This window comes from Phaseolus vulgaris, chromosome 2 (genome assembly GCF_051622355.1).
Source record: "Phaseolus vulgaris cultivar YP4 chromosome 2, ASM5162235v1, whole genome shotgun sequence".
NCBI lineage: Eukaryota > Viridiplantae > Streptophyta > Magnoliopsida > Fabales > Fabaceae > Phaseolus > Phaseolus vulgaris.
In genome coordinates this window covers 33296330-33311842 of record NC_143499.1, presented here as the reverse complement: position 1 = coordinate 33311842, position 15513 = coordinate 33296330, and the positions used below count along the sequence as shown (strand labels likewise).

Below are 15513 nucleotides of genomic sequence, written 5' to 3'. Positions count from 1 at the left end.
AAGGGTGAAGTCTATTAAAGTTGGACACAAAAAAATGTCAAATATTGTATCCACAATGGAGACCTAACTCACACTAAAAATTATTAAAATAATAATAATAAGTTAACATATAGAATAGGGACACAAAGTAGATGCAATGAAAAACATTAAGTGACAGAATAATATTGAGTCTAGAATGTGGACACAAAGTGGATGCAAGTTAAAAATTATTAAAATAATAATAATAATAAGTTAGCGTCTAGAATGTGGACACAATATAGATGCAATAAAAAAATAAGTTGCATAATGATACAACGTCGAGAATAAGGACAAAAAGTGGATGCAAGTTAATATTTTATTAAATTTAGTGTAGGTCTAGGTGACACTAATATTTGTTTTCCAGGTAGTGTCCCCAATGGGAACAGAAAGTGGATGCAAGTTAATATTTTATTAAATTTAGTATAGGTCTAGGTGACACTAATATTTGTTTCCCAAGTAGTATCCCTAATGGCAACAATTTACTCACATTTTCTTTCTCACGTAGTGTCCCCAACAGTGACGCTAAGTTTAATTATTGTTGGAGGTCCCACATATTAGGACATTTCATAGTATATAAGTGAGTGCAAACCTCACCTTATAAGCTGGTTTGATAGGGTTGAGTTAGGCTTAAAGTTCACTTCTTAATATGGTATCAAAGTCATTTTGAGCCTATCTAGTGATTGTTTGTTGGGCTTATCAGACCACCTGCTATCGGTTCATTATCAAACCACCCATAATATATAGTCTCATGCACAAGTTGGTAGCCTTGGTGGGAGGGGTGTGTGTTGGAGATCTCACAACGACTAGAGATTACGACATTTCATAGTATAAGCGGGTGCAAAAACTTAAAGTCCACTTCTTAATAATTATATAATTTTATAGTCATTTTAGGATCGAGGTCTACCAGCGCCACGATTGGCTGGATCTTCCTCGGCCGGTCCTTCCTGGGGGTGCGGTCTTTTCAGAAGGAATTTCTCACCCTGAGGGGAGAGGTGTCGGCCCTTAAAGGCTCCACCCGGAGGCTCTCGACGTAGCACTCTCGTGCTTCTTTCTGGTCTACGTGGACTATGAGAATGTCCCCTGTCCTCGAAGGGAATTTCATTGCGAGGTGAGGGGTTGACACTATGGCCATTAGCCGGTTGATGGATGGTCGGCCAAGGAGGATGTTGTAGGAGGTGTTGGCGTCAATGACCAAGTATCGGATTTTGATGGTCCTGGTGTTCTTCCCCTCTCCGAAGGTGGTGTACAACTCGATGTAACCCTTGGTACCCACCCTCTCGCCCAAGAATCCTACCACGTGGTCGTCGTATGGCATCATCTCGGCCTCGGCCATCCTCATAGCCTTGAAAGTTTTCCAGTAGAGGATGTTTACCGAACTTCCTTGGTCCACAAGTGTCTTCCGTATGGTGAATCGGTCTACGTCGACCGCTATCACCATCGGGTCGTCCTGCTGGCGGTAGTCTACACCCTTAAAGTCATCGTCCGTGAACGTGATGGGTGGCATCCTCGGTCAGAATGCCACCACGTTTACCTGGTGTACTGCCCGGAGGTGTTTCTTCCGGGCGTTGTGCGTGCTTCCTCCCCTGGCGAAGCCGCCGACTATAGTGTTGATAACCTCTCGGTTATCTCTCCTATCGGCCTCCCTGGGGGGATCCTATCTTCGAGGGGGGTCGGCCCTCGCGGGTTGTCGGTTGCCTCTGTTATCTTGGTCATTTCGGCCGCTTTGAGGTAACCTCGTCCGCCTGGGTGGATCCACCCGGCCGAGTGGGTCTCGGCTATTCCTGACGAAACGACGGAGATGCCCATCCTGGATAAGTTCCTCGATCTTATCCTTAAGGGCCTGACACTCGTCGGTTGAGTGTCCGGTGTTTTGGTGGTACCGACATTGCTTCCTCCGGTCGGCATTATTTAGGCTGGCCACCTTCCTTGGGGGAGGGATCAACTCGGCGTTGAGGGCCTCGTCCAGAATCCTCCCCCTCTCGGTCGTCAGGGGTGTGTATCTTGAGAACCAAATCGGTCGGTCTCGGTTGTCCCGGCGTCGGTCATTTCTTTTACTCGGCCGCCCCTGGCAATCCTTTTCTTCCTTGTTTTTCTCCCCACCGGCCTCGGCACGGGCCTGGTTACGGAATTCTCTTAGCTCTTCCAGCTGCATGTACTTAGCAGCTCTCTTTCTCAGCTCGTCCAGGCTGTAAGGGCCCCGGACGCAGGGTCGTCAGCATGTGGTGCATGGCAACGTCCGGGCTCAGATTCTGGATGCTCATTGCCACTTTACTGAACTTGTCCACAAAAGTTCTCAGCGACTCTCCCTTCTCCTGGAAAATGCCTACCAGGGCGATGGAGGTTAGGCGGTGCGGCCGGCTGGTCGCGAACTGAGTTTCAAACTTTGCTACGAGCGTGGCAAAGCTATCGATGGAGTTGGGTGGGAGCTTGGTGAACCAACTAAGGGCTGCTCCTTTCAAGGATGTGGGAAACACTCGGCACAACACGACGTCGTCCGAGGTGTAGAGACTCATATGGGTGGTGTAGGCGTCCATATGCTCGTCCGGGTCGGTCGACCCGTCATATCGGTCTCGGTTGAAACCCTTCCACTTCTTAGGCAATGGGACTTCGATGATGGTGTTGGTAAAGGGGTGTCGGCGGTTTGGGTCGGCCGTCAAGGTCGTCCGGGTGGACCTGATTAGGCACGACTCGTCGCCCATCTTGGTGTCTCGGGAAGGGGGTCGGCCTCTCGTCCCCTCGGCCACATCTGGGTCGGGGGGAGAGGTGTATCACTTGCCGACAACATTCGTCGGTATGACGGAGGGTCCTCCCTCCCCCAACTTCTTCTTCATCTCTTTGTTCTCCCTACGGAGAACTTGCAGCTCTTGCTCGTTTTTCTGAGCAGCCTCCTCGGTCTTCCTTCTCATCTCGGCCATCTCTCTCTAGAGAGATAACAGCAGCATCGTCTGGTCGGCTTCGGTCATTCTCTCCATGCTTCTGGTTGAGACCATCTACTTTTTTCCTTCAGCTAGTTTCCCTCGACCCCACGGTGGGCGCCAATTGTTCCTGCTAAGGAGATGGGACCTAGAGAACTATTGAAGTCTTCTTCTCCTTCCTTCGGTCGGTCAGGTAACTGGGTGGTGGACTGGGATTCTTCTCGTCCTCCTGCTTCTCCTTCGGCACTCGGCCTCGGCTGAACACCGGATGGTGGGGTACCTGCGAAGGCACTCTGACGCTCAAGTCAGTAAAGCGGGTGGTCAGCTCTCAAGTAGGTGAACAGTAATAAATGACATACCTTACTCTTTGGGATGCGTGCTATTTATATTATTCTAATGGGCCTACCTTGTTGGGCCCGTTTATCGAGGTGGATACCGCTTAGGGTTGCATTACCTAATTCTTAATGATGGATTAACTTCACTGATCTTGGTTTGAGCGTTTAACTGTAATAGGGGTCGGCCGTCGGCCAAATCATCACGACATTGGTCGGCCATCGGCCATATTCTAGTGGTCTCGGTCGTCTTCGGCCAAGTCTTCTAAGGTCTCGGCATCTCGGTCGTCTCGGCCAAGCCTTCTAAGGTCTCAGCCTCTCGGCCTATCGGCCAAGTCTTCTAAGGTCTCAGCCAGGTTCTCCTGGTCTCGGTCAAGTGGACTCGGCCTCGGGCAGCCAGGTGGGCCTCGGCCTCGCCCATACCGGTACAATATTTAAATAAACTTGTCCTTTAAAAAGACTAGAAGAAAGAACATCTGATGCTCTGGTCTATGTCTAGTTCTTCTTCTGCTGAGGTGCTTTTGAAGTTTGGTGGGGCCTTATCTTGGATGCTGAGATGACTGACTTAATTGTGAAGTGTTTGTTGTGTCCTTGGTTGTCTCCTTGTCTAATTGGGTTGTTTCATCATAACTTAGCTCTTTTTTAAATGTGAGAGTCTCTCCTAGATGGGGGGTTGGAATAATAATCAATGGACGTGAAATTTGGAATGGAGAAGAACTATGTTTGAATGGGAAGTCGGCGAGGAAAGACAAATGAAGCATTTGCTGGAAAATAAGTGCCCGATGCGACAGAGTAAGGACTCATGGGTTTGGAAGGAAGGGGAAAAGCTCAAGTATTATGTGAAATCTACATATAGGATCCTGAGAAGTGAACTACGTGGGGAAGAGAGGTTCTCATATGAATACTTTTGGAGTATTAAAGCTTCCTTGTCTATGCAAACGGTAGCTTGGCGGGTGTTACTAGATAGGCTCCCAACAAGAGTAAATATGGAGAATAGAGGGATGGATCTGGAAAGTAAGTTATGTGTTCTATATGGAGATGCAGAGTAAATAACTAATAATCTTTTTTTCAAGTGTATAATTGTGTGGTTGGTTTGAAGCATTTGCAACCATTTTTTTTAGAGGAGACACCTTCATGGGAAACAAGAGCTCATTTCCTTCTTCATAATTTAGGTTGGGCATCTAAAGTGGAAAATAGAGTTTGAGGGGTATGTAATACCAGTGTTCGAGAAGATTTAGAGACAAAGAATAACATTATTTTTAAGAACGATAAAGTAGATAACATGGAGATTTTTACACATGCACAATTCAAGGGGTGGTCTTGGTTAATGCGTGAAGAAAACTTGACTAATTTTACATATCTCCAATGGTGTATGACGCCAAAGGACTATTTGAGGACACGAAAAAACCTAGCTGAGAACCAAACTTTGTGAAGATGGGTTAGAAGGGTTTCCAATCATTCCTTTTACTTGTCTTTAATTAGTCTGATAAGGAAAGTTGTGAGTGTTAGATGTTGTAGGTGTGTACCCAATGAGTGTTGGAAGGTGATTTTTTTTATAATGGCTTTGATTTTGCATTCTTTTTTTGTTGAGTTTCTGTTCTTATTTTCTGTTCTTATGCAAAAAAAGCCAGGAAGGGTCATGTTTTGTTTTGTAGTCAAGGAAGAGTTTGAATTTTTTTTTACACCCCTTCTGTTGGTGTTTCTATTCATGTGGTAAAGGGGCAGTGATATCAAGGCTACAGGGAGCACCAAGGAGGGGTTTGTATCCTTTGTTGTTTCTCTACCTAGCTCACCATTATACGCTGCTACAAAAGGATCGTTAGTAGGAGTAGCTCTTTGGTCAGAAAGCATCCCAATGATGTTGATAGAATAGCTGTGATCTGTTTTGGTTGCATGTGAGATTAAGGAAATGCTGGCAGCAACACAAATGAGGCCTTTAGAAGTTACAACCTTACCATTTTCACTCAATGATGTTCAAGCAATGCAATCTTGGTGGAAAATTGCAGTGGAAATGGTTGAGCTCTAACTAGATTCATTTGGTGATGGCAAAATACTTCTGTAATCAAGTATAGGCACTACTGGATTCAAACAGGAAGGCAAATAGCTGGAGGGTGGCAGATGGATCTGTGCAAGGTGGTCTGCAGCTGTGCCATTTGATTAAACAAAAAGCTTAGCTTTTTAGCAATCTATGATAAATTAGTAAATTAAATTATGTACATGTTAGATGATAGAGTAATAATTATGTAAAGAAAGTAAATAATATCAATAACTATATTAGTGAGTTGTTTCTTAAACTCTGAATTTTTAGAATTTTTTTATTGAAGTTGAATGAAATGTGGTGTTTACAATGTGAGTAGTACTATTTCCTTTTCAACTTCTTTAGATGATAATGTTAATAAGATAGTTTATCTTTTATATATGGGTTATCATGCATAATATTAAAATCCATATCTTAATTTTTAATTTTTTCAAAAAATAATAAATCACATTTTTAATAAAAAATTATTAAAAAAATTTCGTTAAAAACGTGATTCATTAAGAATAAGAAAACACATTTAAAATGAAGCAAAAAAATATAATTTTAAAAAAATAAAATAACATAAAAACGTTGAAAGCAAGATTTAAAAAAATTGAAGACGCACAATTTTTTTTTTAAAAAAAAAAAAGGAAGCGTGTTTCCGGATGTGCTTCACTAAGAAAAAAACATGTGTTTAAAGCAAGCTTTTTTTTATTTTAAAATTCTACTTTCAAGCAATTTTTTAAAATTTATCCATTTGGATTTTGATAAAGAAAGAAAACAGACAATAACTGTTATATTTGCACTACAGCAGTTATTCATACTTTTTCTTAGCAGAACAAGTATTCATATATACCACAATGAGTGATGATTAACTAACCCCTATTTTATTGAGTGGATAGAACATATATAGAAGAAGGAAAGTTTAAAGTAGAAATGAAATATAAGAAAAAATATGTAGATGTTTATAATTTGTCTATGATTACTCTTATTATAAGGGAAGAAACATTAACCGAAGCAAAGAAGTGCAGTTTTATGAAAGCGCACACACAAACAACACTGCTTAACTTTGTTCCTACTTCATCATACACGGTAGACACTTACAGCTTCATTACATCCCAAAGCAATTTTTCCTCTTTTTTTTTCCTTTTCAAATAAAATTGGAACGGCAAATGTGCTGGTGCATTGGATCTTCTGCAGGAAACACCACTCGGATCCCTACTATGGTAACCATCCTGCCATGTAATTGCTCATGCTTGGACCTGCTGTCACCACTGATACTGGATCAGGCTGATACCTGCACTTCAACAAAAATCATTATTAAAAAATTATTCAAATCTGAAAAGCTTTGACCAAATAGTTACAGTTATGCCAATTAATCAGGTAAGCTATCTCATCTCAGCCCCACTTCTACACTAGTCATGTTTACATCAAAGATTCACCCCTAAGCATAACCCTTACAGTAGTGAACCATATGATACATTTTATTACAAGAGTAATACTGTGAACTGTAAAGTGAGCAATTATTGAGTGAACAATGAGTGCATACCCAATTTGTAACGTTGGCTCACACTCCAATGGTTGAAAGAGTGCGTCACCCTGACCTTGACCTGGATGCCTGCCATATCCCATGTCTTCAACTCCAGGATTCAGTTGGAGTGGATTTATTTGATACCCTTCCAACTGCTACACAACACACAAAGTCATTATTTATACCCATCAATTGTCAATATGACAATATCAGTTGTTCTGGGTTTTAAATGCAACACAGATACTAAGAAATGTTTTAAATGCATTGTTATATCTCTGGACCATGACCATACACTTTGAGGGGTGATGAATTTTTACATATATATATATATATATATATATATATATAAGTTGATGAGTTCTAACTTACCCTTTGTCTGAGAGACCTGTTAGCCTCACTTAGCAAGTGTTCCTACACAAGTGACAGAAATTAGTCAGCAAACTCAGGTGCATGACAGAAGAAGATGTCAATTAAACGGTGGTAACGGAAGCCAAAAAATTGTTTTATACCTTACGCTGAAGATCAGAGAGCTGATCCAGCATGAACTGCGTCTGTAAAGGAAACAAACTTACAAAATTAAAATACAAATACGCACATTCGTATAGTTTACATGTTGTCAAGTCATGTTTTTCATAAGCCTCAAAATAATAAACAGTTATATACATACATTTTTATTAAAAAATAAATAAAATAAAATGAGACACTTCAGAGTATCTCAACCCTTATAAAAAAAATTCACAACAAATTTCTTAACTCCTACCAATTAAAGATTCAACAAAGCAACACATTAATCATAATAACATATCAAATCAAGTTACAGAAATCTAACAAATACCATTACATTTATCCACCAAAAAAATTACACCCTTTTATATATATATATATATATATATATATATATATATATATATATATATCCAAGTTTTCTTCGATAATCAGAAAACAAAAATAGCAATTTCCTTGTTATTTAACCCTTTAAATTTTAATAATCATGTGTCCACAATACTATAATTTCAGATGGTTATTGGTAATCAAAACTTGAAACTTGAGTACCCTTGTTGATCTTATTTGCTTCAAGGACGAATCTAGCTGCCTTTCGAGAGATTCGAGCTCTTTGCTGCTAAGAGGGCCAAGATCTTCTCCCATAAGGTTCCTGAGAGGGTAAAAGTAAAGCAGAAACAGTGTCTTTGATGAGAGTATGAACCAAATAATGAGGCATATTAGAAGGCCCAGTAGGGTATGAGTACCTCTGAGACCGTTGTAGGGCCTCATAACGTGCCTTCAGCTTCAAATACTCCTGTTGACTGCTTAACTCCTGTAGTTGGGGTAGCAAAATCAAACTATATAATAATGGAACACATACCATTTCATACATATATTACCCTTCTTAAATCTATTTCCACCTGGACAACTTCCTTTCAAATGTTTTTATAGTTTCTAAATAAAGCTAAATTTGATAATTTTTTTTCAAAAAAAAATTATTTAATATTATTTGCCACAAGAATTAAATTGCTTTAAATTCTATTTTTATTATTCATTAACAATGTGACATATATCTAAGCATGTCAGCTTACGTGTGCAATGTCAAAATGATCAATAACACCATGTGAATAATGACATTTATAGACTTTTAAAAAAAATAATTTTAAGAGAACTAAAATTAAAGAAAAATTAAATACTAAAATCAAATTTAATTATTTTTATAGTTACTAAAAAAAGTGTATAAAATTAATAGAAAAAATAGAAGGCTTTGATACAACATATACTATAAGCTTTATCGTCTAAATTTTGTTTGATTGGGATTAGCCTAACGCATTTAAAAATCCATATTCTAATTCATTTATCTTTTATATATCTAGGCTTTGTGTATACATATAGTTTTAACTCACCGGGTTACTAAACCGACATATACCAAAAAAAATCAACCTATTAAAAATTGCAAAATCATTCAGTACAGTAAAGAAAAGAGAGTAAACATGCATGGAATACACAAAAACTTAAGGAACAACTTTTGAACACGAGTTGTGGGAAAAATTTAACCATAACAATAAAAGTTTTAGGATGCATTCCGGAACAATTCAAAATTTTAGAAATTTAAATTGTTTTTATTTAATTTTTTCATATTTAAAATGTTTTGACTCTTAGTTTAAATAACATAATATAATTTTACTACATTCACAAAAAATATATTTAAAACTTAAAATGTTAAAACTAAACGTTAAATAATTTAAATTATCAAATATGAAAGGCATAAATGTGACAAAGAAAAACTACGAAAATTTTTAAATTCTGCAATTTAAATAATCAAAATTACTCTTTTACATTCAAGTTTTATTTTTTTCTTCTTAAATTATCTATCCCAGCAACATATTGTGACAAAATATTTTAAATGCTTAAAAAAACTAAACCTTTAAAAGTTTTCATCTAAAAAATTTGAATTTACTCAAAACTGCATATTATTCTTATTTTCTAAATAGGGTTTGGTTACAACAATATATAAACATATTCGCAACAAATAAAATTATGTTTTGGTACCATGATGAATAGAATAACATTGTTTTAATTCAGAAATATAATGTTTATGTTAAAATATGTATGTTAGCTTTTAAGATTAAAAAAATTATTTATGAAATTATGCTGATACAAGTAACGACAAAAGAATAATGATGACGTGAATTAATTGTAAATAAGATACAAGTGCCTAAAAATGCATGCACGAGTGTAGAACACAATTCACAATATACACAAAACATTTACGTAGAAATCAGTAATGACAGAAGGCAGTTAAATTAGAAATTAGCAATAACATAAGGCCAATTAAATGCACCCTCAAAGTAAAGTTTATTTTTCTCCTTTTTCCTCTATAAGTAAGCCATATTTGTTATCAATGGCCAAATTCATGCATAATATCTCTGACACCTTTTGTTGTTACAGAAGTGCAAATACTTACTGTGGAGGGAGGATATTCAGCCCAGAACATGCCATTATCAAATTTCCATTCTTTTTCCTTCGGCAACAAATTGCAGCTTCAATTCTAAAAATTTACCTATCCTATTTTTTACATTAATTTACTAATCCATGGGAATGCCAAACATGATTTTTCTAATTAGATTTAAAAAAAAAAAATAGCTATGGCTCGTGACACATTTCCTCACTGAAAAAATCAAACTTCAAGAGCAATGCCATTCTACAAAATTTAAAGGATAGTGCCTCAAAATGGACTTTGGTGTACAAAATATTTTTTGTAACAACTAGACTATTACCTAGCACATTTGGATCAGAGAACTAAGAGAAGGAAGTACTAAAAGCAAATGATACACCAAAGTGCCCTAATTTGAGGCAATCTCTAAACTTGAAAACATATAGACGAATTATGAATGGACCAAAAAAAAACATGAGCAGTAAAGGACTTTTATTTTTATTTTTAATTGATATGATTCAGTTTGATGGTTGTAAAAATATCTCTTGTAAATATTGTTTCCTACTTGTTTCATTTTTATTTTATTTTGTCCACATAACCTTAATAAACCAAGCTCAACCACACCGACCAAGATCCATACAGATGATAGGATAAGGCTTGACTTTTGTTGTTTATATAAAACTTTCATACCAAACTACAATATATGAGAAAGTTAGCATTTTTATAACTATTAATAGAGTATATTTGCTGAAAATAAAAGTAGAAATCAAACCAAACACAGTGGCTTTTCGGAAATAACATAATAAGCTAAATAAATTATATTTTATATATTATGATCGTACTTTTGCATAAACAACATTTATTTTGTATAAACAAAAAGAAATTTCGCAAGAACAATAATAATCTTTGTTTGAAGAAAAAAAATCGCTAGATTATGCATTAGTATAAGTTAAACGTTTTACAGCACAACTAATTCACTTATATCAGTCAATGAACTATAAACAGAACAACTCTTTCTTTGCTGAAGTAAATAGAGGTATATTTTCGGTATTTCATTATTTTTTATTCTGAATATGTGTTTATCCCACTGAAATTCTTTTTCAAGCAAGAACTATATATTAAGGTGATATTCCTGCACTGGACAATTTTTGATTATGCACAACCAGGTAACCTTTGACCATACACGACACAGCGTATATCGACAAGCTAATATGAAACAGTTAATTATTGTTCCTTTAAAAAAATATTCAACTAAACAGTTGAAGCTCAGGAATCCCAATCCCATTGTAAGAAAAACAAAAACAGAAATGGATGAAGGGGAAAATCAAAGATCAAATTAGGCAAGTTAATTAATTGGCAAAAAAAAAAAGAATTTAAATACGATAGATAGGACTATTCACCATTACCAAGGCTTCCCGTGTAGACACATTAGCCTCAGGTGCACCATAGTTACATTTCTGGTACCTCTCTAGCGTTTTGAGCATGCTGCACGTTTTAAGAAAAACATATATTATTTCTGTAGGCAACATGTCAGAAGTGTAACGCACTGCAATAATCCAAAATGAATTGACTAAAACTATATTCTACAATACAAATTACTGTGCAATAACAAATTAACCTTATTCTTAAAACATCTCTTTACTTCAACCGTGCTTTAATTCCAACATCAATATGAAAATGGACACGCCTTCTCATTGCAACAACTTAAGTTAGAATTAAAAATAATAATAAAGTATGAGAAACCCATTTAAAGGCAATCCAAATGCTCCTTGGATGTGTTGGAAAAACCACAATAGGTGTAGAAAATTGGTAAATTAATGAGAAATGAAAGATCTAAGGGGAAAAGGTAATGTTTTAGGGCTGATATAAAAAACCATCAACTATCACCAACCTATGAATTTCTTGACCAGGACAGAGGGTGATCGGCTAAAGAACTTTATGCATTTCCTCAAAAAATGAGTGTACTAAACATGGTGATCAGTTCTATTCAGATGAGAAGAAAGAAAACATATTTTATTTAAACTGAAGGAAATAAAAGCTTTAAAAGATGAATTTTTAAGTGTGGTCTAACGTTGAAATTATTTTTTTTTATAACCTACATGAAAAAAAAAATTAAATTATCCTTTTTTCCGTTTTTCTCTCTCCATTTAAAACGTAAAATTGTTTACATTATGTTTGTAATACATTTTTCTCTATTATAATTACTTTTTTCTCATAGTTTTCCAATTTTCTCTTCTTATCTCTATTGCATAAGAATTTATATAATATCCCATCACCAATGTTTACACTATTTATCAATAGATTGTACAAAATGAGTAAGTATTGGATTTGACTATGAGACTTCTTTCGTTGATAAACGTGATAACATCAGGCCAAAAAAGGAGCTATATACATTTAGGGTAAAGTAATTATAGGGGAAAAAAAAACTGGTGTCTATGAATTAATGTAGGTGAGGTAACATCATTTGTGTGGAGTGACAACTTTAAAACCCAGAAGAAAAAGCATGGAACATAGTAAGTTACTACCAGAATTTTCGGTAGATCTGAAAGGATCGGAGAGTTATTCTCTACAAATAAAATAAACATACTGACAGCAAGAAGTAGTGAAAGTTAAACCTTCGGAAGATGCGAATTAATTTGAAATGCCCTTAACAGAAAATATCTGTCTATCTGGGTAGAAAAAAAATGAAGTGATTGAAAAACATGTATGGAAGGAAAAGCAGGAGTAGGAGAAAATGTCCATTCTGATTTAACAAAATGTCTCTATCATGAAACGTTCAAACGAAAATATCTGCTGTCAGCAACATGGAGAATTAATTAAGCAAACGATTGACTCCAAAGTGAAAACTCCATTTTGTTCTTTGGTCATGATTGTGGATCATGAACAAGCCCAGGTACCGAAGAGCTTGACCAAAATAGAAAGCACGCAAGCTAAGGCAAACCAGAAGACAAAAGAAAAAAACCTAAGTGAATATAAAACAATTAAAAAAGCTTGAAATGGGAGAAAAAAGCAAAATTAGAACAGATCGACGGTGAGAGATGCAAGAAGGGAAAACACTAGATGGAAATAAAAGAAACCCTAGGCTGGAGATTTTCTTTTTGTTCAAAATAAAAGGCGTATTTATTTGAGAGAGTGAATAAAGATGAGATGAGATAGGTGGTTTAAGTGATTTTGAAGAGTGGAAGAAAAAAGAGAGTGGCTGGTAAAACTGAAAATGGAAGAAATAATTGAATATTTATATGATTGTTTTCTTTTACACGAGCTAATTACACCGAAAAGAGGCCTGACCCAAGAGTCCAAAATTACTTTTGGGAAACGCTTTTGAACCAGATCTGTTTGATGGAGCAGAAAAACGGCAAACTCAAATGCTGGGTTTAGCACCAAAAGAGGGAAAGAAAGAGAAAGGCGAAGACTGAGCGAAAAACAATTTAAAAAAGAAACGAGGGCAGAGAGGAGAAAAAGAAAAAAAAAAACAGCAAAAATAGAGTGGATACAATACAACAGTGATCCTCCCTTGCTTAATTTATTTGATGTATGTCTGTTGGGGTTTAACGCGTTTCCAGTTGCAGATCTAACAGCAACGCGATTGCAGAAACCCTCAACCTGCTAAAAACGCCGAGACATTTCACGGAAACGGAAAAACCCAAACAGTGAAAAAAGAAAATAAACTTTTCTCCTGTTTTCTCAAACAAAAAATACTGTCTGAAAACAGCAAAAATCAAACGAGAGAGATTTCGAGATCTTAAAACCTAAACAACAACAAAAAATTACAACAGAAAGTTGTTACCCACGACTCTTCTCTTTCTGTGTGTATGTGTATGTGTATGTGTGTACATAGGAAATTAAGAAAGCGAGTTTTATTTCATTTGGAAAATTTAATTTCAGTGATTCGTTTGTTACATTTTGGTGAATATGTCTATATAAATATATACCTTGAACTGCTGCAAAACTCGTACAGCTTTCCTCTATTGGAGAAGATGATGAGAGCAACCTCGGCATCACAAAGAACGGAAAGCTCGTAAGCTTTCTTCAAAAGCCCGTTCCTTCGTTTAGCGAAGGTAACTTGCCTGTTGATCTTGTTCTCAATTCTCTTCAACTCCACTCTTCCCCTTCCCATTCTCTCTCTCTCTCTCTCCCTCTCTCTCTTCTCTCTCTCTCTCTCTCTCACTCTAATATCCAATCAGCGGAAAACAAAAGTTAAAATAAATCTGAATAAAAACCTGTGAATATTTTCCTGGCTCGCTCGCTGCGTGTATGTCTTGTACACGCATGTACATTTATATAGCCAGCCACGGGAGAATGAGATGGTGTCAACTCTCGTGTGACCTTGTTACTTTGTTGTGTGCCAGAAAATATATTTTTCTAATTATTTTTCTCCCTCTATTATTATTACTTAAATAAATGGTGAATGATAATAATTATTTGTAAATGAATCCCAGCAAAACCATCTTTATCAAGCCCTAATGCAAACTCCAAAATCAAAACCCCTTCTACCTGTCATTTTCTCCCTGCTATCACCCTCTGGGGTGTTTAACACACTGCTAACTCCATGACAACGACGCGCCCTAAGCAAATCACAAACATAGTTTTGTAAGTGGGGAAGGCGTTTTCTGCTACGCGTAAAGTGGACCTAATTTAAGGATATACTCATAATCAATTTTCAAAACTAAATCAAATTACCAATATATATTCTGGAATCACTAATACTAATACCTCACTTAATCCCTTTTGTTCATGGAAAAATGTAATTCAAATATCAAATTTTAGTATATAACTGCATCCAAATCTTAACTTACACTTTCTCACAACTCACCTATCCGACCAAGATTAATCATTAATAAAACTATTCTTACATCACAAATCTTATGAATGACAAATATATAATATGTGTTTTTAAGTTTAAAACACACAAATTAATACAAAAAATACATTAATAAGAATTTATGGAGCCAAAAACTAAAATAAAACCTAAATTTATAGCTTGTTAACATTTGAAAAACGTATAACAAGTTTATTAGTAGAATAAAAAAATAACAAAATATTTTAGGTTGTTTTTATTTTGAAGAAAAAAAGCTTAAAATAGATAATTATTATATTTTGTTTGCCCCTTTTTTTTATCGGTTTGACTGATTTCTTTTTTACCAATTTTGACTAATTAATCTAGTCCTTTGATTTTGTGATTTATTTAAATGAGTTACCTTATAGATTTTTCAGTTCAACTGCCCAATTGGATCAGAAATTTCAGAACACATATACCAATCAAAATAAATAAATAAAATGATACATTTTATAATTCACATCATCTTGCATCCATCTTGCTAAAAAAATTACATATCTCTCTTTTTTGTCATCTCGCTATTAAAATATAAAAATTAATGTATGAGTATCATTATCCAATTTTGAAAGCTAAGAAAAAGTTATATTCTTTAAACATATTTTATTGGGAATTAATCTCTTAGTGTATGAAATTTTGAATTAAATTGTATCCTCCTATCCATCTTTTATCTATGTTGGGATATGAGGACATTAATTAATAATTATTCATTTAAACTGTAAAAGTTAACTTCATTGATTGATAAGAGGAAAGTTCGATTGGATTGGAAGGTAGCAAAAGAAAGGAAAGCTATTGAAAGAAAATGAAACGATCACAAAAGACTTTTGTACAAACTACTCCCTACGTTATATATGTACATTTTAACATCTTTTTTTCTATATTATATATCTTGTTATAATATGAGAAAATTATTTATTATCTTTTATAAAATCTCTTACTTTTTAAT

General features: G+C 35.6%; 2 protein-coding genes across 7 annotated transcripts; both read right to left on the bottom strand.

Moving 5' to 3' along the window:
• Positions 1-979: 979 nt before the first annotated feature.
• LOC150029121 (uncharacterized) lies at positions 980-1522 on the bottom strand. Its single transcript, XM_090297945.1, has one exon. It carries the CDS (start codon positions 1520-1522, stop codon positions 980-982), a length of 543 nt encoding a protein of 180 aa, XP_090154071.1.
• Positions 1523-6224: 4702 nt separating this feature from the next.
• On the bottom strand, positions 6225-14273 carry LOC137817152 (agamous-like MADS-box protein MADS4). Of its 6 annotated transcripts, none has more exons than XM_068620403.2 (8): positions 13666-14273; positions 11140-11218; positions 8061-8128; positions 7867-7966; positions 7323-7364; positions 7183-7224; positions 6832-6965; positions 6225-6579 (listed from the first exon to the last, which is right to left on the bottom strand). In XM_068620403.2, exons 1-8 carry the CDS (start codon positions 13848-13850, stop codon positions 6504-6506), a joined length of 726 nt encoding a protein of 241 aa, XP_068476504.1. In that variant the 5' UTR covers positions 13851-14273; the 3' UTR covers positions 6225-6503. The 6 variants fall into 6 exon arrangements, with proteins under 6 accessions (XP_068476504.1, XP_068476501.1, XP_068476502.1 ...); XM_068620400.2 differs by having other exon boundaries at positions 6832-6968; positions 11134-11218; positions 13666-14031; XM_068620401.2 differs by having other exon boundaries at positions 11134-11218; positions 13666-14031.
• Positions 14274-15513: the final 1240 nt, after the last annotated feature.